The 24,781-nt window shown below is 39.6% G+C and overlaps 1 protein-coding gene across 2 annotated transcripts in view; it reads right to left on the reverse strand.

Moving 5' to 3' along the window:
• Positions 1–24,781, reverse strand: part of CTNNA2 (catenin alpha 2) — a 1,196,494-nt gene that overhangs the window by 781,183 nt on the left and 390,530 nt on the right. For both annotated transcript variants that reach the window (XM_060027447.1, XM_060027448.1), the window contains exons 5-6: positions 18,935–19,054; positions 14,020–14,286 (exon numbers count right to left, since the gene is read on the reverse strand). In XM_060027447.1, the coding sequence (XP_059883430.1) occupies positions 14,020–14,286; positions 18,935–19,054 (387 nt within the window). The remainder of the gene's footprint in view (positions 1–14,019; positions 14,287–18,934; positions 19,055–24,781) is intronic.

Genomic DNA, 24,781 nt, shown 5'->3' on the forward strand with positions numbered 1-24,781 from the left:
CATCATCGGATGAATGGATAAAGAAGAAGTGGCACATATATACAAAGGAATATTACTCAGCCATAAAAAGAAACAAAATTGAGCTATTTGTAATGAGGTGGATGGACCTAGAGTCTGTCATACAGAGTGAAGTAAGTCAGAAAGAGAAAGACAAATATCGTATGCTAACACATATATATGGAATTTAAGAAAAAAAAATGTCATGAAGAACCTATGGGTAAGACAGGAATAAAGACACAGACCTACTAGAGAATGGACTTGAGGATATGGGGAAGGGGAAGCTGAGACAAAGCGAGAGAGAGGCATGGACATATATACACTAACAAACGTAAGGTAGATAGCTAGTGGGAAGCAGCCGCATGCACAGGGATATCGACTCGGTGCTTTGTGACCGCCTGGAGGGGTGGGATAGGGAGGGTGGAAGGCAGGGAGACGCAAGAGGGAAGAGATATGGGAACATATGTATATGTATAACTGATTCACTTTGTTATAAAGCAGAAACTAACACACCATTTTAAAGCAGTTATACCCCAATAAAGATGTTAAAAAAAAAAAAAAAAAGAAAACAAAAAACTACAAGTCAAACTACCATATGACCCAGCAATACCATTACTGGACATACACCCTGAGAAAACCTTAATTCAAAAAGAGTCATGTACCCAAATGTTCATTGCAGCTCTATTTACAATAGCCCAAAGATGGAAACAACCTAAGTGTCCATCATCGGATGAATGAATAAAGAAGATGTGGCACATATATACAATGGAATATTACTCAGCCATAAAAAGAAACGAAATTGAGCTATATGTAATGAGGTGGATGGACCTAGAGTCTGTCATACAGAGTGAAGTAAGTCAGAAAGAGAAAGACAAATATTGTATGCTAACACATATATATGGAATTTAAGAAAAAGAAAATGTCATGAAGAACCTAGGGGTAAGACAGGAATAAAGACACAGACCTACTAGAGAATGGACTTGAGGATATGGGAAGGGGGAAGGGTAAGCTGTGACAAAGCGAGAGAGTGGCATGGACATATATACACTACCAAACGTAAAATAGATAGCTAGTGGGAAGCAGGTGCATAGCACAGGGAGATCAGCTCGGTGCTTTGTCACCACCTAGAGGGGGGGATAGGGAGGATGGGAGGGAAGGAGATGCAAGAGCGAAGAGATATGGGAACATATGTATACGTATAATTGATTCACTTTGTTATAAAGCAGAAAGTAAGACACCATTGTAAACCAATTATACTCCAATAAAGATGTATATATATATATATATATATATATATATACACATATACATATATATTACACGATGATCCACTGGGAACAAACTTAAGTCTATTTAGTGTTGTTTTTTTTTTTTTGTTTGTTTGTTTGTTTAACACTAAAATTGAGAATACGTGGGCATGGATTAGTCAAACTTAGATAAATGATTACTTTATTTAACCATCTAGTTTTAAGGACACAATTTTTCATGGTAATTACTGTGTGAAGTCAATATCTGGGGAGATTTTGTTGTAACTACAGCCCTCCATTAAATTAATAATTTTTTGAACTAGTCAAACTAGTCAATTTATGGGTGCTCTGATGTCACCCCTCTTATAAATCTGTAATTCTTTTTTCGCGGGCCTCTCACTCTTGTGGCCTCTCCCGTTGCGGAGCACAGGCTCCAGATGCACAGGCTCAGCATCTATGGCTCACGGGCCCAGCCACTCCACGGCATGTGGGGTCTTCCAGGACCGGGGCACGAACCCGCGTCCCCTGCATTGGCAGGTGGACTCTCAACCACTGCACCACCAGGGAAGCCCAAATCTGTAATTCTTAATGGAAATAATTTGGGAGAGATTCTCTACTGTTTGTCTGGGTGTGTGTGTGTGTGTGTGTGTGTGTGTGTGTGTGTGTGTGTGTGTGTATATGTATAAAATAAGGTTGCCTTTAACCATTTAAAAATAAATAGTTTGTGTGCCTGGGAGAGACAGAGAGAGATGACAAATGACACAGCAAATGGAGAAAAATACTAAGCATAGGTAAATCTAGGTAAAGAATATGTGGTATTCTTTATTTTTATATTTGCAACGTGTCTGCAAACAGAGTTTTAAATTTTTTCAAACAAAATATTTTTCTAAATTAAGGAATATTAGTGAGAGAAAGCTTGGGAAATGAGAAATACAGGGGAAAAATACTCATAGTCACTGCTACCTAAAGAAAATATCTGGGAGATATTCAGGTTTTTTTGGGTATTTTCACTACAAATTTGGTTTTTCATATCTCCTTACTGCATAAATAAGATCTTAGGTGCTAGAATGTTACTATTAAGTCTGCCTTTGCCTTGTGTCACTTCAGGTTCATTTTCTGCTCCATATTTTAAAAGTGAATCTGGTATGTAGGCTTGAGAGAATCTGGAAATAAAAACAGCCTGCATCCACATGCCAAAGGGCTGCTACACTCTGCGGGGTCAGTGACAGATAAAGTACATTATCTTTTCCAACCTTAGAGATCTTCTCCTCCTTCAGATATCCCCAAATGTCATCTTCAAATCTGTGACAGGTTTTTGTAAAAAAAAAAAACTGTTCTGCAGAAAACTTTTTTTCTGATTGGTGATGTTTTTGTGCTTAAAGACTGTGCCAAGCCCTCAGTGATCAGAATAAGCTGAAGAAGCATTATGGAAGATGCTATTAAGTTATTTTCAAACAGAGAGATGCACATATATGTTTCTAGTGCTTTCAGAGGAGCAACCGAAGCAGGGACCTGGGAAACAAGCAGTGTCGGCTCCAGAATTTCCTCCTAGGACAGTTTTAGGAGAGGGAAACTGGTTGGGAGTAAGACAGGACCTGCCTGGAGGCTGCATTTGCACAGTGAGCATATTCTTCTACTTAGATTGTGTGATTATTGGGGTATCTTTAGGGAGTTGATGGAGATGGTAATGATAACACCTCCCACCTCATTCTTCGCCAATACAGCTGAAATCAAAAGACTTGTATTCCTCCTTTGGTTATGAGAATAATTACTTGTGTTGAGTTTGAGCAAAATGTTTGATCTCTCTGGAAATCACTTCTTACATTTATAAATTGGCTTATATGGACTAGACCGGAACAAAGGGACTTTTAGTACTATTAATCTTTGATTTTCTGAATTAGAAATCCCTGTATTAGAAATTTCTATATTAGAAATTCTCTCTGACCTGTAAGTTTATATTCTAGTCTGGGAAATATAGGTCCATCCTCAATCTAGAACATGGGGAAGTCTTACTCCTCTCCACAACTGAGAATCCTGGAAAATTTCAAGAGAATATTAGTGATAGAAAAGCTGAGCATTAATCAAAGGTAGGATTCAACACTGTCTTTTCACACTGCTTTATTTTTCCCTAGTTTTCGTATTACATCTTTAAAACAAGTGGCGTGTCTTGCTAATTAATTGTGCTGAAAAGATATCATGTTGTAAAAGAACACGTTAGAAAAGTGATAAATTCGTTTACACTGTGGTCCCTGGGGAGAGAAGGAACCATCATTTCATCCTCTCTCCCCACCCCTTTCTCTCAGTCACCCCTCTTCCTTCCAGGTGTACTATGAGCATCTCAGAGACCCCCAGACCTGAAGAAATCAGACGCTTAATGTGAAGCGAAAGGTGGCTTTCACTACATCAGAAGCCAGTAAAGCAAAGAGAATTTCCAAATAAACACAATGAGAAAACTTACACGCTCAGTGTTAGCGCGGGACGTACAAGTTCTCACTTTAAGACTCATCCTTCAGCCAGGTGGTTATTTAATCTCTGCTTGGGTTTTTCCCCTGTGATGCAGAATTGGCCACCTTTCAAGATTGCTTATGCTTTGGCAACATGGATGCAACTAGAGATGATCATACTAAGTGAAGTCAGAAAGAGAAAGACAAATGTCATATGATATCACTTATATGTGGAATCTAAAATATGACACAAATGAACTTATCTATGAAACAGAAACAGACTCACTGATATAGACCTAAAGGATGGACTTGTGGTTGCCAAGGGGGAAAGGGGTGGGGGAGGGACGGACTGGGAGGTTGGGGTTAGCAGACACAAACTATTGCATATAGAATGGAGAAACAATAAGGTCCTACTGTAGAGCACAGGGAACTATATACTATATCCTATGATAAACCATAATAGAAAAGAATATAAAAAGAACATATATATATACACATATATATATATCTGAATGACTTTGCTGTACAGCAGAAATTAACACAACACTATTAAACAACTATACATCAATAAAAAATACTAATAATTTTTTTTTTTTTTTTAAAGATTGCTTGGGCTTCCCTGGTGGCACAGTTGTTGGGAGTCCGCCTGCCGATACAAGGGACATGGGTTCGTGCCCCGGTCCGGGAAGATCTCACATGCTGCGGAGCGGCTGGGCCCGTGAGCCATGGTCGCTGAGCCCGCGCGTCCGGAGCCTGTGCTACACAACGGGAGAGGCCACAACAGTGAGAGGCCCGCGTACCGTACCGCAAAAAAAAAAAAAAAAAAAGATTGCTTATGCTCTGGTCAAACCTTCTTTGGAGGCTGTTGTGCATGATGGTGTAGATATGGCCGCAGAAGAGTGAATGGTATTACTGTATCTATAACTACTGTCAAGTGACATTAACAACTTTTCGATCAGGTACTGATCCCTAAGACTTTTCTAGGAAACAGCTTTAACACTAACTTTGGGTAGAAGATGTCTGGCTGACATTTCTGTTAAGAGAGGTAGGAGAAAAAGGTAATAACTAGCCTACCATGGATTAGGCACCTATGAATGTTCATCCCATAAAATTACTATCACAATCTTGAGGAGTCAACATTATTACCCCATTTTATAGATTCAGAAGCAGAGGCATAGAAGGAAGAGTTCTGTGGCTGGATTCAGACACGAGCTTGTTTTGTTTGCCCTACACCATGATGTCATATTGTCCACCAGCGTGACTAGCGTAACCAGGAGGATGAACACAGGACTAATGCCCTCAGTTACATCAGCTGCCTGCAATTTTTTCTGCCACACGTGCATCCATGGGTAACCATTTCCCTACCGCCTTAGCTCAATGAATGTGTGTAATAAGAACAAAACAGGGTATCAGAGAACATTTGGAGAAATGAACAATGGGACTCAATAGGTTGTAGTAAAGTTTCCCGAACATGCTGCTGGAGAAGTTCGGGAAGTATGTTAAGGAATTTGTTTGATGAGAAATCCAAATGAGTGTTTTAGGAAGAGCTGTGTGTGTGTGAGTGTGTAGTTCACCACAGAATCAAACTAAATCGTAAAAATGAGTACCAAGTACATCCTCATTACTGTACCATAGGAAACACACAAGAAGGGGAAGGTATAATTCTGGAGGGCTAAGTACAGACAAGCACTCTAACACAAGAAATCATAAAAAAATAAGACCAAGGAGGTGAGCATTTTAAAGAAATCACACGTTTCACCACTAAACAGTTCACTAGATAAAAGGACTTGTTTGGTTCCCAAATTTTATAGTATGGCTAATAAATAAATGATAATCAAAATCATATTTGCCATCACATATTTAGACAGTTTAGAATATGATAATCTATTATGTCAATATTCACTGTTAGATTTAGTACTAATTATTTGAAATAAAGGTGAACTCAGATCCACAGAATCAGTCAATATTCTTAAAGGAGAAAAATATTATCTTGGGGAAAATACAGGTTCTTACATTTTCCCTTGTGAAAAGAAATAGAACTTGATTGGAAATATAATACTTTTGATTAAAGACATCAGGGAGGCAAATAAATGAGAATTTGAACCACAATTTTCAAGAAGGATATTTCAAATATCATTCTGCTATTTTGCGCAATGATGTTTTGTAGCTCCATGTTTGCTAATTGAAATGTAGAAGAGAAATTAAATTGTCTTGGGATATTTCCTTGGTGTAATTATAATAAGACATGACAGAAAAGTAAATGATGCTATCAGGAAATACTCCTAGGCTTATAACACCTTATAAAGCTAAAGTTTCTGGGAAGCAAGAAGACATGGGAGGCATCAATGTTCCAGAATAAGATTTCTCAGCAGTAAATGATGATACTGGATAAATGGGTCCCTGCTTCCTGGCTCAGGAAGAATACCTTGTCCCAGATGTTGGCTGACTGTCTCACACTCAGCCAGTAGAATCCCTCAAAACTCCACCCTGCCTTGAGCATCTCTTGCTATAAACTCATTTGCATCTGTATCCATCTTTACCACCTTCCCAGGGCTACAAACTTTTCCAAAAGGGATTAATGCAACATCCACTGTATAACATTAGTTTACAAAAGCTGTCATAAGCAGACTAACAGTTCTCTGAAGGCAGGCTACACCCTCTCCATATTTACATCCCCTGAGTTTGGCCGCATAGCATGTATTTAGGTTGTGCTATGTTTACAGTTAGACAGAAACCCACTGGAGTATGGTTTAATGTTCTATTTGGCCACCAGATGTCAGTGTGTGATAAAGAATGCTAAAACACCACCGAATGTTTCTAGCTAGGAAGGATTAAAAGTACATTTTGGTGAGTTTAATTTGCCAGAGTGAAAAAGGGCAGATCGATTCAGAGAAGATATGAGAATTGCTGGACCCTACTAACCCTGTTATTACTATTACGTCCTACCACATGGGAAAATGTCTCCACTTTTTTAAAGTGTGTGTAAAAGTTTGTTGTTTTTTAAAAGTAAAATAAACATTAGCAAGCACACACTAATTGGAGCTCGATTAAACATAAATAGCTTAAACTAAATTAGAAAAATCCTAGATATTGTAGAATTTGGAATAAAATGTTCAAAATATATATCTATAAATTACCAGGCATTTCATAATTATATTGGGAGGAATGTAAGTTAAGTAAATTAAGAGCCAGAAAACAGAAATCAATGCAAGAAAGTTGTATTACATAAAAAAACAAATATCCCACAAAAGACTGAAAATTCTCAAGACTTCACAACTGGACCTGTAAAAATGTTTGGTTTTTTTACATAATTAAAGCTTACTATACAAAGCATTAACTCTTTCAATAAATGAAAATAAGAAGTACAGTCCTCAAGGCCTGTTGATTCTACTCCTTCAATGTGGTTCAGATCCATCCACTTCTTCCCATTCCTGTTCTCACAATGTCCTCAGACATTCATAACCTCTCGCCCTAATCACTCTCGCTGCACTGCAGCCTTGCCCTTTTCCAATCCGTTCTCCACTCTGCAGCCAAACAGATATTTAAAAACACAAATCTGACCATGCATACATTCCCCTGCTTAGATCGCCAGCAACTCCCTAATGCCTTCAGGTTGAAGCCCAGCCCTTTTCAAGGCCGACAAGCCTCTAGAAGCTTCCTCCAGCTCACCGACTTAGCCAGATTTCTCCCTGGGCTCCAGAACCAAATAGCTTACGTTTCCTCTACCCACCACACCTCTGCATGCAAGGATGTTCTTTCTGTCTGAGAAACAGTCTCATTCACACTCATCATGTTAATTCCTACTCATGCACCACGTCCTCCAGGAACTCTTCTCTGATTTCACCCTCCCTCATCTCACCCCTGCCACACACACACAGAAGGTTAGGTGCATACTATGTATATAGGTGCATGCCACAGCATTTAAGCACTGCAGTAACTATACCTGTTCAGTAAGCATTTCTCCTTTACACCTTTATGAATGATCTTAGCTCTCCTATGCCTAAACCTTATCCCGAGGCTTAGAGATGCTATCTCGGTAACTTAAGGTCACACATCCTTTGTTACTTACAGGGCTTTAAGTAGTAGCCAGACATTTGAATCCAAGTTCTGGGCTCTTCCCAATGTCCTAGGCTACTTCCAAAAGCCAATTAAGTGGGAACCGCTTCATAGGAATATAGCAGAGAGCATTATTAAGGAGTACAAATACATGTATTAAAGAATAACAGACATAGTAACTGTACAGATATTAAGCCTTTAGAAATATTGGCATGAACTCAGACAGGCAGAAGATTGCTGAGCTTGCCTGCTCCATCTTTGTAGCACCTGAATTAGAAATCTGAAATTGCTTTTCAAAAGTTAAATGGTCCTGCTTACTGGCTTTTATTTGTATGCATTTGTCCCTCCACTTTGCTAATTGCTTTAGAACATGAGCTACATCTTGCATTTTCCTTACCAGTGTGTTTACAGTATTTTGATGGGGCCCTCTCCTCTCCTCTCTCCACCCTCACTCTAATGTAAACAAATACATAGAAAACTTATGATCTTCTTAACCCAATATGGGGGTTACCAGATGTCTGCAGTCAGAATAACTTTACAGAACATCAGAGAAGGAGATGAGGCCTGGGGTGAGCCTCTCTGATAAATAACTATGTTGATTTCCACAGCCAAAGGGAGGGTTAGAACTGGGAAAGGACTGAATAAGATGCTCTGTGAAATGTACTTCTCCAAGGAGACCTTCCTCCTTGCCTGATGTTGTAGAGACCATGAATCAATAAAACCCTTTAAGAATCCCTGAGCCAGCCAGAATTCTGGTTCATGGCTCCTTAAGGGACTAGCGCTTCCCCAGGAGCATCTATCTGGGCCTGGTAACAAGAATAAGAAATAATTATTTCCTATTCAAAAATATGAAGAGTGATATTTGGAGAAGGGGGTCAACAGAAAAACTCTACTTCAGATTCCTTCAGCATAGATCTCTGAGGTCATGTATTTGGGCCTGTGACCTAAGTGATCTACATAGCCCTCCAGCTCTCCACTGGAGCTATATGCCAACCCTGGATCCCAAACCCTAGTTCAGGGTTGTTATTACTCTCAGGTACCCAGAAACCTCTTTTCATGTCCCAGCAATGAGCTGGGGTCCTGCTGTGAAGTGATTGCTGTCACCTGGACTCCTGTTCCTTCACCTCTTTCTTTGGACTAAATCTCCTAGAATGTGAGTGCACCCCCTGAGGACAGCACACAGTTGGAATAACCCTATAGGGAGTAAACACTGGAGCACGAAGTTGCTCCCCGGGGTGTGACAATTCTCTCCCACTGCAGTTAGGCTCAATCCCTTAACATTGTCAGATTACAGATCCTTGCTGTCCTCATCCACCTGTGATACAGATGTCTCATCATTCCTCATAACTCACACTCCAACATTTCCACCCACTGAACGCCAGATCAGTGAGAGAATTAGCACTGGATCAAGAAATGAAAATATATTTTAAAAGAAGGAGAAAAAAGGAAGAAAACCTAAAAGGTAGAGGGGAGGTATGAAAAATTAGGCAGAAATAAACATGGCAACTTACACAGGGTTGGTATGTCATGGTGACATTTCAGCTCAATGTGGTTGAGACCAGGCTGTCCTACTTCTCAAGCACAGATATTTAAATCTTGCAAGTGAGAAGTAATACAGTGAAAGAGAAAGGATAGTTAATACTATTCAATGTCCCCCTCTTTCCAAAGGTGAAGCAGTCAAGAACTAGAAAATAAGAGCACAAAGATTTCATGAGTGAACGTTCCCTAGAGACCCTCAGACATAGTATCACAGAGGAAGGGCAGGAGTAGAGGGTAGACGACAAGGCTGAAAGAGGTAAGAGCTAGTCAGAGGCCAAGTAGATTAGAATCTACTTCTTAACTGTAAGGAAAACAAAGAGTGAAATATGAGAAGATGTTAAGTATGGTAGTCTAACATTTTGTTTCATTTTCTTTTTAGGTTGTAGAATACAAATACATTTTTTCTATAGGCTGAGGGAACCAAACAAGTGGAGTAAGAGAAATTAAATGTAAAAGCAAAAGAGAATTATTAGTCAAGCCAATTCCCAGGGAAATGGAAAAAGAAAGAAGCAAAACCACAAGTAGAATGCTTAAGATTAGAGGACTTCGAGATTAAGGTTAGAGGAATTGTCTGATTTAAAAGAAAATAATAACTGTAAAAGCAAAATAGCTATCAATTATGAAGACTGGACCATGAATGGTGTCAATTTCCATTTTTCTAAAGTATCTTCATCCACAAAAGAAAGCTTCAAAAAACAAGGCACGGCATCCTCTCTTTTCTTTAAAATAATAACGAGATTCTTTAGGAATAACTTTTCATCTTCCTTTCTCCCACTCTTGGAGGTTTTCTAGCAGTCAAAATTGACATGATAACATGACTTACTTCTGAGCAGTCACCACATTTTTCTAAATTCTTTTCAGTATCCCTTAGTAGATAGCTTCACTAGATAAAATTACCTATCTCAAGTTGCCACATTTTAAACAGAGGTTGATTTTTCCGTTGATTAGCAATCATTTTACTTTTTGCTGTTATATCATTAGAGACTCTCTTGACAGTTTCAAGTTGTTAAAATACTGGGTTTTTTCTTTCAGTCTTTTACTTTATAAATCACTACATCAACCCTTCATGTAGGTAGGATAATAATGCCAGAAAATAGGTCACCGAGCATTGAGCCATAATTGTAACTATATAGTTATACAACTATAACTAGGTAGAAATCAATCCTATAATTTTAGACAAATGAATGCAAAAATACTAATTTTTGCCTTGTTCTTAATCAATTGAGAAACTCGAAGCCACTTCTGCATCCTACCTCCCAGAAAAACTGGGTTTAACACAATGATGACTATTATTATGAAATGGTCTGGACTTCAAATTCAACATTAGGGGATGACTGAAAATATATTTTGTATTTGTACGGTTCTTTTCACTTCAGAATCTCAAAGTTGCTTGACTTTTTCAAATCCCTATTACATTGGCAAGCCACCAAACCAAGCACCGGTAAGGGATATTACCAGAAAAGTAAATCACAGGAAGTGTCAGTGAGTTTCCCACCTAATGTAATATCAATTTGTTTAATATCTGAGAATAGCATTTAGGATTTAAGACAAATGCCTGTGAATTCTAAATCAACTTCAAGTCAATACGCCTGGGAAATAAAAAATACCGAGGTATTCATTATGCAAATATAGAACAGAAATGTATAATTCTGTTACAAAGAGAAATGGAACATTATTTTAGTGAGAGATTTTCAAATATCATTAAGGACTGTCTAGGTTTGCTGGTGTCAGAAATGATAAAAAACCTACAACTGGTTAATTACATTATATCTTTAAATAATAATATTTTACTAGCATTACTACTTTTGAGAAAGTACTGAAATCAATTTCATTTACTAAATAACTGTTTTTAGAGAACCACACCAAATGGGATTACTATCTATGAATTGCTAATTGAGAGAGCTCCACATGTTGATTTCTGTCAACATCTGAGAAATACAATTTTAAACATTAGATAATGTTGCATGCAATTTACATAGCTTGAGAACTAATATACATTTAATAATACAATATTACTTGGTTAATATACTAAGCTAATATAATATACAATTAGTTAACATATAAGATACTGAGTAAATATAAGTAATAAACATCACTTAGTTAATATTTATAATGACACATAGCAACAGATAAAGTTAATAAAATATAATTAGTGACTTAGTTAATATGCCACTTTTTTTATAAAAAAAAAATCTTTGACTATTGCATTCATATGTTAACCTCCCAAAGCTTATTTGTCCATAATGAGAAGATACCAACCTATTAGAACAGTTGGAAAGTACTCCAACATACTTTACTAGTAGACTTTTCCCACATGGCCTAAGTTTTATTTTCTGAATGCAAAGCCATAATAACCCAAATGATGCCTCAATTGTTAAATTCACTGCAGGTAAAAGCTCCTTTTAATGAAAATGGTTGAGATACAATGAAAATGGTTGAGATACAAAGAGAATGGGAAGCTGCAGTCACCACGCTCTCGGGCAGAAGGCGGCAGCAGGTGAAGAGTCTGGACATTCCTTCAAGAGAGTCCTCTGTATGCTGCATATCTACTCTATTACCAGGTTCTCACTTAGGCTTTATTGTTTACTTTTTGATTATAAAATAAACTATGATTATAAAAGTGTAATTGTGTCAAAATCTAAATATTCTTTAATTTTAAAAAGCACCATTTCAGAGCTTCCCTGGTGGTGCAGTGGTTGAGAGTCCGCCTGCCGATGCAGGGGACACGGATTCGTGCCCCAGTCTGGGAAGATCCCACATGCCACGGAGCGGCTGGGCCAGTGAGCCACGGCCGCTGAGCCTGCGTGTCCAGAGCCTGTGCTCCGCGACGGGAGAGGCCACAACGGTGAGAGGCCCGCGTACCGCAAAAAAAAAAAAAAAAAGAAAGCATCATTTCATAAAATAATTTTGTAGTTAATGTTATAATTTTCTATTCTGTTTAACGATGAGACAATTTTATTCTAATGCACTCAGTAAAAATTAAGTGGCATTGTAATGTGTTAATATCTGAGTGCATGACCTGCTCATTTTTGTTTTTTTAAATTATGGGCTCATTCATTCTTAACCCAGAAAAAATAAAAGGAAAAAAAAATTATCATCACTCTGTCAAGTTCCAAAAAAACCCTCCTAGAATTTTTATACAGATTGTCTGAATATTATAAAAACTGATAGGGTCAATAATTTTTCCTACCTGGGATCATGACATCATTTACCAAAAAGTACAACTTACCCCTCAGTAAAGTAATATAATTTTCTATCTTAGATCCTCTACATTTGTATCAGGATTATTTCTAACATAATAAAGAAATAAAATTAAGTAGTGAAATAAAGCCAACAAATTATTTTTATTGTTTACTTTGTGAACAGGATCTCTTTTCTATTATTCTATTTTTTTTTACATTATGGAAATCTAGTAACTTCTATATCTTTATTTTAAAATCAATAACCTCACTGAAGTATCTTATTAGTTCCAACAAATTTTCTGTTGTCTCCTAAAACTTTGTGAATACACTACATGTTAAGGCCTAATTTCTGTGGTAAACACTTGAAATTTATTGTATTTAATCCTTATTTTAGAAACTTTGGAAATAATATATATATGGTCTGAGTTCAATATATGTATTTTTTTTGACTAACTGAAAAAATAAAAGAAGAGAGATGCCTATGAAAACTGGAAAGAATTATCTGTGTATAAAGTGCTATAATTATCCTTCCTTTATATCATCCATCTCCACACCTTTAACAATCATTTGCTCCTGGTTCTGTTTTCTAGCAGGCAGCCAGTCATCTCCTGCCAAAAATTCATGTCAACGTATCCAAAAGCAAACTCATCATCTTTCTCCACAGCTGTTAAGTAACCAATTCTTCTCCTATGAATTCCTGTTACATTGTATTTTATCACTTAAAGGGTTTCAGTACATTTCTGCATCCTTCATCTCCTCTAAGGGAAAATATAACTCTTAAAAGCAGATACTAATTATTTATAAATGTTTTTAGCTCACAACACATGTAGGCTCTCACTGAACATGGGATGAACTCAACTGAATTCCACCTTCTCACAGGTGGGCTGTATCCTGGCCCAGGGGCAGTGAGAGCTGTCATCCGGGGCTGTTGATGATATGCGTCCTTCCCATTCATTTGGTTGCCATGACTATGGCACAGTGAGCCATCCTTCTACTGCTTCCCTCATTGGGACACACCCCTAGAAATAGTAGGTTCAGAATGTGGGTCATTCACGGGACTAGCAGAGGTGCCACCCAGAGGGGCTGATGCGAGGAAGACCAGGATCCCGGATGGGATGAGAGGGCAGTGGAGTCTGCTCACCACTGATTGAAAATGAAGAAATTGAGAGCAGTTCTTCACCCAAACACAACATCGAGGCAATCCACATCTACAATGCCTATGACATTTGCCTCTTTAATAATAAAGATCATCCTGCAAATGATAAACTGTCCCTAAAATAGCCTGTGGTGTAGGAAAGTTACAGTGTTCAAGGTTTCTACCTGCAAGGGATCAGGTCCTCTTTAACACAGTTGTTAGTTCCCTTAAAGACCAGTAAACTAGGTTCTACCAAGATGTCGGATTCCTAGTAACAGTCATACATCAGGTAGTTTAACTTACTATCAAAAGCCTCAAGAGAGGTAAATCAATGTATATTATCTTGGCGGCCCTTCATCCCAAAACATTTTTTTCAGTGAAAACACACGCCCTTCTGGGTATATCACCCAGATGCTTACGTCAAATTCGTTCAGAGCCGCAGCCAGCTCCCCGATGCCCGTGTGGCCTTTGGCTTCGTCGGTGGGCGAGGTAGCTTGAGCAGCATTGGAGATGCCGGCAATGGCCTCCTGCACTTGTTTGAACACGTAATCTCGGTTGGCTCTGGTGGCAGCAACATCTGGGTGGCGGAGAAAGGCTTGGGAGGCTGTGTACAGCATTGTGGCGTTCTTCTTTAGAGCCCCTCGGGCGGCTGCCATCTCATCCCGACAATGAGGGTCCTTCAGCTCCTGTGTGTGCAAAACACAAACCCGTCACTTCCATGAAGCTTGCCATGGAAGTGTCTGTAATAGAGCTTAAAGTCACAGACATCTAGGACCACTGAATTTTAGAAACCATCTCCTCTCTCTTCTCTCTAGTTGCCAAGACTTTGCACGTACTGTTCTTTCTATGTGAGATATCTGAGCATCCCTCTTCCACCCTATCCTTTCCCCTGATGGGGCCCATCCTCTGAGAACCTACTCTCCATAAAACTCTCTAAGCTACATCCCCTTCTATCTGCTCCCACAAGACCCTCTTCCCTCCTATCATTAATACTCATCAATGCTTTATTGTATTTACTTATTTAAGTATATGTCTTTCTCCTAAACTGTATGCCTAATGAGAGCAGAGAGCCCTAGCTATCTTGCTCAGTGGTTCTTTAGGCAACAGCACAGTATCTGGCCCATGAAATGCATTCAATAAATATTGCTGCAAGAATGTCAAAACTGAGCCACCAACAAGGTAAGTGGCTTGAATGGATCAGAGTTAGTTATCAGCAGATGGAAAACCCAAACTTCAGTTTTCTGATACTGTGCCTGACTCCACATTCAATTACAATTGCAAACATGGGAAATCGAACTCCTCTGATTTTGCTTAGTGCATCACTGTCGCTTCATTATCATTTTCAGCACAGGGTTCATTTTTTTTAAAACTACTTTTGATGGCGGATCACTCATTTGAGTTTAGGGAATAATAAAAAAAATCGATCAAAGATGATTTGCTTTCTTAGTTTGGGATGTCAAAATAGTACCACTGGAGAGTCTCTTTATTTTCAGCTTTAAAGGGTATTGTTAAGAAAAGGTTCACAGCATTTTTGGAAATGTTAAAGGCAGTACTGTTCTCTGAGGACCATGTAGGACTGCCAGCTGAGTACCTCTAGGAGAAAATTTCTCTAGCTTCAAAATCTATCATTAGAGGGTATTTGAACCACTGGGGTTCTATTCCTATTTGTTCACTTGGTACATGATAGATGGATGACCTGGAAACAGTGAATTACATCTCTTCCATGGGTCAAAATAATTCTGAGACAAGCACATTATATTTGATATCTAAGATTGTCAAGACAAACTGACATTAAGTAGTAAATAACTAACTGAGCCATCTATCTCCCTTTGCTTAAGCACTAACAGATCTATGCCAGCCAACACAATTTCTAAATTGGGATGACTTATTTTTAGCCCTAAAGATCAACACAGATAAATCGGGAACCAACATGTGAGGGTATCCTCTACACTGGTCAATAATACAGGTGGTGCAGGTAGAAGTTTCCTCCCAACTAGTCATGAAGGGTCTTATTAACCTCCAGAACACCTGGTCCAGAAACCTTAGACTCCATTCTGGGATATATCTATACTAAAAAAAAAAAAAATCTAAATATGAAAGTGAGAAAAAGGAGGTGGGAAATTCTTTCCATAAAGATATTTTTAGAAACATTTTTAGTCACATGAATAAAACCTGTAAACAATGTAAATGCTGATTTATGAAGAATTGGTTAAGTAGACTATTGAAGTTTTCATTTGATGGACTCTTTATGTGGATATTAAAAGAAGTTTCTATAAAAATAATAAAATGGGTAATATTTATAAGATAAAGAAGAACACTTTACACCTATTTGTATGCACGGTATGATTGTAAATATGTTACAATATGAAGATAAACAACTGAAAAGTAATATACCAAAATATTAGCACGACACTTCTGTGGCTGGTAGAGTGTTATACAATTTTTTTTCTTCTTTTAATTCTACTTTTTTTCCTACATTTTCTTGAAAGAGTGTGAAATAGCAATTAGTTAAAACAAGGTTTATGAGATAAAAATAAATTATATTTATGGGCATTCTCAGATGAATATCTCATATGTTACTGTGGATTTTAATACCAGCTACATGCTGATGACTTGTTTCCATCTCCAACCCACATCTCTCTCCTTTTGACATTTCTACATGGATTTTCCAAGCATCTCAAAATCAATGCATCTAAGTATGAAATCTTGATCTCGAACCCTCACTGGTCCCTTTCCAGTCTTCACCCATCTCAGTAAATTCCTCACCATCTATCCATTTGCTCAAACAGAACCTCAGATGTGAACTGGTTGCTGTCACTCCCTAAACTCCCACAGCCAATTGCACAGCAGGTCCTGAGTGTACTATTTTCAAAATAAACGTGGATTCCCTATGCTTTTCTCCACCGGTACTGCTGCCAAGCTATTTGAGACCACCATTGAGGCAGAAAAGACACAGCTGGGCCCCAGGACAGCCTCCTCATGTACAGGCATGAGTCAGAAGGCAAAGCTACCTCCTTGTTTTGCCCTTACTGAGGCCATGATGCATGGAGGAATGGCATCTAAAACAGAAACTTTGTAGCGTCTGAGCAAGAAACTCTGACGATGAAAAACCATGGAGCATGTGCAATAAAAATGCACAGGTTGCTGATGACCCTATAGGACCTTCCACGTGTGGCACTCAACTAGTAAGGGACAATTTAAGGGAAAACAGCTCCTAGAGTGCATGTAGGGTGGCTTCAGGAGACAAACGCACAGGACGAGAAGCTGATGCAACCTGGTGCAAATCCAGGCCACACCTCAACCCTCTGCTCAAAGAATATTCCCCCCTAATCAAAAAGACCCCCACCCATTCAAAGTGCTAAAAATAAGACAAAAAGGGGATCAACAACCCTGGGTGACACTCCTCACTCTAGAGGATGCCCACACGCTTCTCTGAGTGTGTAATTTTTGCTTCTGTCCTGAATAAACTGTGTCTTTGTTCTCTTTGCGCCTCAGACTCAGTGTGTGTATTTATTTTTTCCTCTGTGTTTTGTGTTCCTCACCAAATTCTTTTGGACGAATTGAACGAGAGCCTGAACTTTTGATAAAGATTTTCCAGAATCACCAGCATCGCTCACCTAGATGACTTCAGCCCCCTCCCAACTACAACTAGTCTCTCCTCTTCCATGCTACCCCCATCTTTGCAACGTACCTAGAATAACATTAAACTGTAAATCTGAGACTTTGATACCAAACTCTGAACTATTCAACTACTACCCATTCACTTACAATAAAATCCAAACACTCTACAAGACTCTGAGTGTCCTGGCACCCACCCTTCTCCCCAGCCTCCCCGTTGGTCACTGAAATCAAGATTCGATGCATTTTTTTTTTTCAGTTGTTTAAACAAGCTCAGTGGCTTTTGGGCCTCAAACCTGTGCTTCAGAGTAACTCCGCTCCTAACCACATTACATTGTGGGCTACCACACAAGATTCCACTTGAACAAAGGATTCTGCTGATAACAAAATACTTAAAAATAATCGTCTGAACTAAAATCATGACTGTGTGCCCACCACAAAGGACACTGGAAGCTCTTTAGGGGAAGGGACTAGATCTTGGTCAGTTTGTAATACGGGTGTCACTTCAGTCTGGCACAGATGAACACTCAACAAATGTTCACTAGAATTCTCCTGTTGGTCACAGAGAACCTTAGAAAAAGTCACTAGGAAGTTCCCAAAATGTTGAAGAATCCTGAGAACAGTCAAAAAGATGGGTGAATAGGATTTTAACTAACCTCTCCACATTTAAAGATGTTTTTTTCTAAGAAGAAAGAAAAGGACACACTCTTTGGAAACTAAATTCTGATGGTACCTACTGAACAAATAGAGCTGGCTAAATGGAGGGTGTCATCCTGAGACAAAAGGGAGGCAAAGAAAACCCCAGGTCAACCACCTTCATCAAAGTGACTCGCTACCTGTGCTCTCCCTCCCCTGTCCATTCCTTCTCTCTCTCTCGTTCTCTCTCTCGTTCTCTCTCTCTCTCTCTGCCTTTTCTCTATTTTTCTTCGTGTTTACTTAATCTCTTTGATAAAAGTTTCACTGTACATACTACACACTTGGGGTGTGTATATGCACGGTGCTGTCCACAGGGCTGGGAGATAAAAAGTGAGGTCTAAGGACAGTGCCCAGGGAGTGGTCACACCACATTTTGATATTCTTTATATTTCAATCGGGAGCTTTTCCAAGTGTGAACAAAAGGTTAGAGTGTGGTCAGACATAGAGAACAGGCTTGTGGTTGTGAAGGGGGTGGTTGGTGGGGGAGTGATGGAGTTTGGGGTTAGCAGATGCAAACAATTACACATGAAGTGCATAACAACAGGGTTTTGCTGTATAGCACAGGGAACTATGTTCAATATCCTGAGATAAACCATGATGGAAGAAAATATTTAGAAATGTATATATCAATATATGTATAACTGAATCACTTTGCTGTACAGCCAAAATTAACACAACATTGTAAATCAACTATACTTCCATAAAAAAATAAATATAAAAGTCAAAAAAAAAGAAAGGTTAGAGTGGTAGGGCTGGCGTGGTGGTTCCCACCAGTAAAGCAGGTGGCCTGTGACCTACTGTAAGCACACAGGGGCCCGAGAGTACCCAGGGAGTACCAGCGCAGTACGGTAGGGCCAGAACGGGCCCGAGTAGGAAGATGCCTTTGTGATCACAGGTTCCTAAGGCATCTGATGATCTGATAGCCGGCAGGTGCAGCTGATCCACTGTCCGGGCCTACAAAACTACAAGGTTACTTAAACTCACTCACTTTCTCCCCTAGATTTCCAAAATCTTTCCCACCTGTTGTCTTCTTGCAGCTACATAGTTAAGTTTCACCATCTCTTTTCCAAATTCTTTAAAGCGATTTGCAAGGTCTTGCTCATTTGTAGCATTTTTGACAGCTTCTAAGGCCTCCTCCACCTGAAACGATAAAAAAAAAAAAAATCCAATATATTTATAACTGGATAGTTAGTATTGCAATATTATTAAACATGCTAGAAATGCTAGTTTGTTAAAAAGAAAACATTTATTCGTTAACATGTATATCAAATAATGGGGAAAAGTACCCCAAGAAGCATTTATAATCAGAAAAAATATTTGTTCAACATTTATATATTTGTATATAAAAGATAATAATTGCTGAACTCCTAAAGCATATAAAATACTACATTGAGATGAGGGGAAGATGGCGGAAGAGTAAAATGCGGATATCACCTTCCTCCCCACAGATACACCAGAAATACATCTACACATGGAACAACTCTTACAGAACACCTGCTGAACGCAGGCAGAAGAACTCAGACCTCCCAAACGGCAAGAAACTCCCCACGTACCTGGGTAGGGCAAAAGAAAAAAGAATAAATAGAGACAAAAGGATAGGGATGGGACCTGCACCAGTGGGAGGGAGCTGTGAAGGAGGAAAGGTTTCCAAACACTAGGAAGCCACTTTGCAGGCGGAGACTGCGGGTGGCGGAGGGGGAAAGCTTCGGAGCCGCCCGCAGAGGAGAGCGCAGCCACAGGGGTGCGGAGGGCAAAGCGGAGAGATTCCCGCACAGAGGATGGTGCCGACCGGCACTCACCAGTCCGAGAGGCTTGTCTGCTCAACGGCCGGGGCGGGCGGGGCTGGGAGCTGAGTCTCGGGCTTCGGTCGGAGCGCAGGGAGAGGACTGGGGTTGGCGGCGTGAACACAGCCTGCAGGGGGTTAGTGCACCACGGCTAGCCGGGAGGGAGTCCGGGGAAAAATCTGGAGCTGCCGAAGAGGCAAGAGACTTTTTCTACCCTCTTTGTTTCCTGGTGCGTGAGGAGAGGGGATTAAGAGCGCTGTTTAAAGGAGCTCCAGAGACGGGCGCGAGCCGTGGCTAAAAGCGCGGACCTCAGAGACGAGCATGAGACGCTAAGGCTGCTGCTGCCGCCACCAAGAAGCCTGTGTGCGAGCACAGGTCACTATCCACACCCCGCTTCCGGGGAGCCTGTGCAGCCCGCCACTGCCAGGGTCCCGGGATCCAGGGACAACTTCCCCGGGAGAACGCACGGTGCGCCTTGTCACGTCAGCCTCTGCCGCCGCAGGCTCGCCCTGCACTCCGTGCCCCTCCCTCCCCCCAGGCTGAGTGAGCCAGAGTCCCCAAAGCAGCTGCTCCTTTAACCCCGTCATGTCTGAGCGAAAAACAGACGCCGTCCGGCAACCTACACGCAGAGGCAGGGCTAAATCCAAAGCTGAGCCCCGGGAGCTGTGAGAACAAAGAAGAGAAAGGGAAATCTCTCCCAGCAGCCTCAGAAGCAGCCGTTTAAAGCTCCACAATCAACTTGACGTACCTGCATCTGTGGAATACCTGAATAGAGAGCGAATCATCCCAAATTGAGGAGGTGGACTTTGAGAGCAAGATTTATTATTTTTTCCAATTTTCCTCTTTTTGTGAGGGTGTATGTTTCGGTGTGAGATTTTGTCTGTATAGCTCTGCTTCCACCATTTGTCCTAGGGTTCTATCCGTCCGTGTTTTTTTTTTTTTTTTTCTTAGTAATTATTTTTTTATTTTAATAACTTTATTATATTTTATCTTACTTTATTTTATTTTACTTTATCTTCTTTCTTTCTTTTTTCCTTCCTTCCCTCCTTCCTTCCTTCCTTCCTCCCTCCCTCCCTCCCTCCCTCTCTCCTTTCTTTCTTTCCACCTTTCTTTTTTTTCTTTTGTTCTTTCATTCATTCTACTTCTACTAATTCTTTCTTTCTACTTTTTCTCCCTTTTATTCTGAGCCATGTGGATGAAAGGCTTTTGTTGCTGCAGCCAGGAGTCACTGCTGTGCCTCTGAGGTGGGAGAGCCAACTTCAGGACACTGGTCCACAAAAGACCTCCAAGCTACCCATAATATCAAATGATGAAAATCTCCCATAGATCTCCATCTCAACACCAGCACCCAGCTTCACTCGACGACCAGCAAGCTACAGTGCAGGACACCCTATGCCAAACAACTAGCAAGACAGGAACACAACCCCACCCATTAGCAGAGAGGCTGCCTAAAATCATAAGTTCACAGACACCCTATAAAACACCACCAGACATTGACCTGCCCACCAGAAAATCAAGATCCAGCCTCATCCACCAGAACACAGGCAGTAGTCCCCTCCACCAGGAAGCCTACACAACCCACTGCACCAACCATAGCTACTGGGGACAGACACCAAAAACAATGGGAACTATGAACCTGCAGCCTGCAAAAAGGAGACCCCAAACACAGTAAGATAAGCAAAATGAGAAGACAGAAAAACAGCAGATGAAGGAGCAAGATAAAAACCCACCAGACCTAACAAATGAAGAGGAAATAGGCAGTCTACCTGAAAAAGAATTCAGAATAATGATAGTGAAGTTGATCCAAAATCTTGGAGATAGAAGAGACAAAATGCAAGAAACATTTAACAAGAACCTAGAAGAACTAAAGATGAAACAAACAATGATGAACAGCACAATAAATGAAATTAAAAATACTCTAGTTGGGATCAATAGCAGAATAACTGAGGCAGAAGAACGGATAAGTGACCTGGAAGATAAAATAGTGGAAATAACTACTGCAGAGCAGAATAAAGAATAAAGAATGAAAAGAACTGAGGACAGTCTCAGAGACCTCTGGGACAACATTAAATGCACCAACATTCGAATTATAGGGGTTTCAGAAGAAGAAGAGAAAAAGAAAGGGATTGAGAAAATATTTGAAGAGATTATAGTTGACAACTTCCCTAATATGGGAAAAGAAATAGTTAATCAAGTCTAGGAAGCACAGAGAGTCCCATACAGGATAAATCCAAGGAGAAATATGCCAACACGCATATTAATCAAACTGTCAAAAATTAAATGCAGGCTTCCCTGGTGGCGCAGTGGCTGGGAGTCTGCCTGCCAATGCAGGGGACGCGGGTTTGTGCCCCGATCCAGGAGGATCCTGCATGCAGCAGAGTGGCTGGGTCCGTGAGACATGGCCACTGGGCCTGCGTGTCCGGAGCCTGTGCTCTGCGGCGGGAGAGGCCACAACAGTGAGAGGCCCGCACACCGCAAAACAAACAAACAAACAAAAAAACAATTAAATACAAAGAAAACATATTAAAAGCAGCAAGGGAAAAACAACAAATAACACACAAGGGAATCCCCATAAGGTTAACAGCTGATCTTTCAGCAGAAACTCTGCAAACCAGAAGGGACTGGCAGGACATATTTAAAGTGATGAAGGAGAAAAACCTGCAACCAAGATTACTCTACCCAGCAAGGATCTCATTCAGATTTGATGGAGAAATTAAAACCTTTAAAGACAAGCAAAAACTGAGAGAGTTCAGCACCACCAAACCAGCTTTACAACAAATGCTAAAGGAACTTCTCTAGGCAAGAAAAACAAGAGAAGGAAAAGACCTACAATAATGAACCCAAAACAATTAAGAAAATGGGAATAGGAACATACATATTGATAATTACCTTAAATGTAAATGGACTAAACACTCCCACCAAAAGACACAGATTAGCTGAATGGGTACAAAAACAAGACCCATATATATGCTGTCTACAAGAGACCCAATTCAGACCTAGAGACACATACAGACTAAAAGTAAGGGGATGGAAAAAGCTATTCCATGCAAATGGAAACCAAAAGAAAGCTGGAGTAGCAATTCTCATATCAGACAAAATAGACTTTAAAATAAAGATTATTACAAGAGACAAAGAAGGACACTACATAATGATCAAGGGATCGATCCAAGAAGAAGATATAACAATTGTAAATATTTCTGTACCCAACATAGGAGCACCTCAATACATAAGGCAAATACTAACAGCCATTAAAGGGGAAATTGACAGTAACACAATCATAGTAGGGGACTTTAACACCCCACTTTCACCAATGGACAGATCATCCAAAATGAAAATAAATAAGGAAACACAAGCTTTAAATGATACACTAAACAAGATGGACTTAATTGATATTTATAGGACATTCCATCCAAAAACAACAGAATACACATTTTTCTCAAGTGCTCATGGAACATGCTCCAGGACAGATCATATTTTGGGTCACAAATCTAGCCTTGGTAAATTTAAGAAAATTGAAATTGTGTCAAATATCTTTTCCGACCACAACGCTATGAGACTAGATATCAATTACAGGAAAAGATCTGTAAAAAATACAAACACATGGAGGCTAAACAATACACTACTTAATAACGAAGTGATCACTGAAGAAATCAAAGAGGAAATAAAAAAAAATACCTAGAAACAAATGACAATGGAGACACGATGACCCAAAAGCTATGGGATGCAGCAAAAGCAGGTCTAAGATGGAAGTTTATAGTAATACAATCCTACCTTAAGAAACAGGAAACATCTCGAATAAACAACCTAACCTTGCACCTAAAGCAATTAGAGAAGGAAGAACAAAAACACCCCAAAGTTAGCAGAAGGAAAGGAATCATAAAAATCAGAGAAATAAATGAAAAAGAAATGAAGGAAACGATAGCAAAGATCAATAAAACTAAAAGCTGGTTCTTTGAGAAGATAAACAAAATTGATAAACCATTAGCCAGACTCATCACGAAAGAAAGGGAGAAGACTCAAATCAATAGAATTAGAAATGAAAATGTAGAAGTAACAACTGACACTGCAGAAATACAAAAGATCATGAGAGATTACTACAAGCAACTCTATGCCAATAAAATGGACAACCTGGAAGAAATGGATAAATACTTAGAAATGCACAACCTGCCAAGACCGAATCAGGAAGAAATAGAAAATATGAACAGACCAATCACAAGCACTGAAATTGAAACTGTGATTAAAAATCTTCCAACAAACAAAAGCCAAGGACCAGATGGCTTCACAGGCGAATTCTATCAAACATTTAGAGAAGGGCTAACACCTATACTTCTCAAACTCTTCCAAAATATAGCAGAGGGAGGAACACTCCCAAACTCATTCTACGAGGCCACCATCACCTTGACACCAAATCCAGACAAGGATGTCACCAAGAGAGAAAACTAAAGGCCAATATCACTGATGAACATAGATTCAAAAATCCTCAACAAAATACTAGCAAACAGAATCCAACAGCACATTAAAAGGATCATACACCATGATCAAGTGGGGTTTATTCCAGGAATGCAAGGATTCTTCAATATACGCAAAGCAATCAATGTGATACACCAAATTAACAAATTGAAGGAGAAAAACCGTATGATCATCTCAAAAGATGCAGAGAAAGCTTTCAACAAAATTCAACACCCATTTATGATCAAAAACATGCAGAAAGTAGGCATAGAGGGAACTTTCCTCAACATAATAAAGGCCATATATGACAAATCCACAGCCAACATCGTCCTCAATGGTGAAAAACTGAAAGCATTTCCACTAAGATCAGGAGCAAGACAAGGTTGCCCACTCTCACCAATCTTATTCAACATAGTTTTGGAAGTTTTAGCCACAGCAATCAGAGAAGAAAATGAAGTAAAAGGAATCCAAATTGGAAAAGAAGAAGTAAAGCTGTCACTGTTTGCAGATGACATGACACTATACATAGAGAATCCTAAAGATGCTACCAGAAAACTACTAGAGCTAATCAATGAATGTGGTAAAGTAGCAGGATACAAAATGAATGCTCAGAAATCTCTTGCATTCCTATTCA

The sequence above is a fragment of the Delphinus delphis genome, chromosome 12 (assembly GCF_949987515.2).
Source record: "Delphinus delphis chromosome 12, mDelDel1.2, whole genome shotgun sequence".
Taxonomy (NCBI): Eukaryota; Metazoa; Chordata; class Mammalia; order Artiodactyla; family Delphinidae; genus Delphinus; species Delphinus delphis.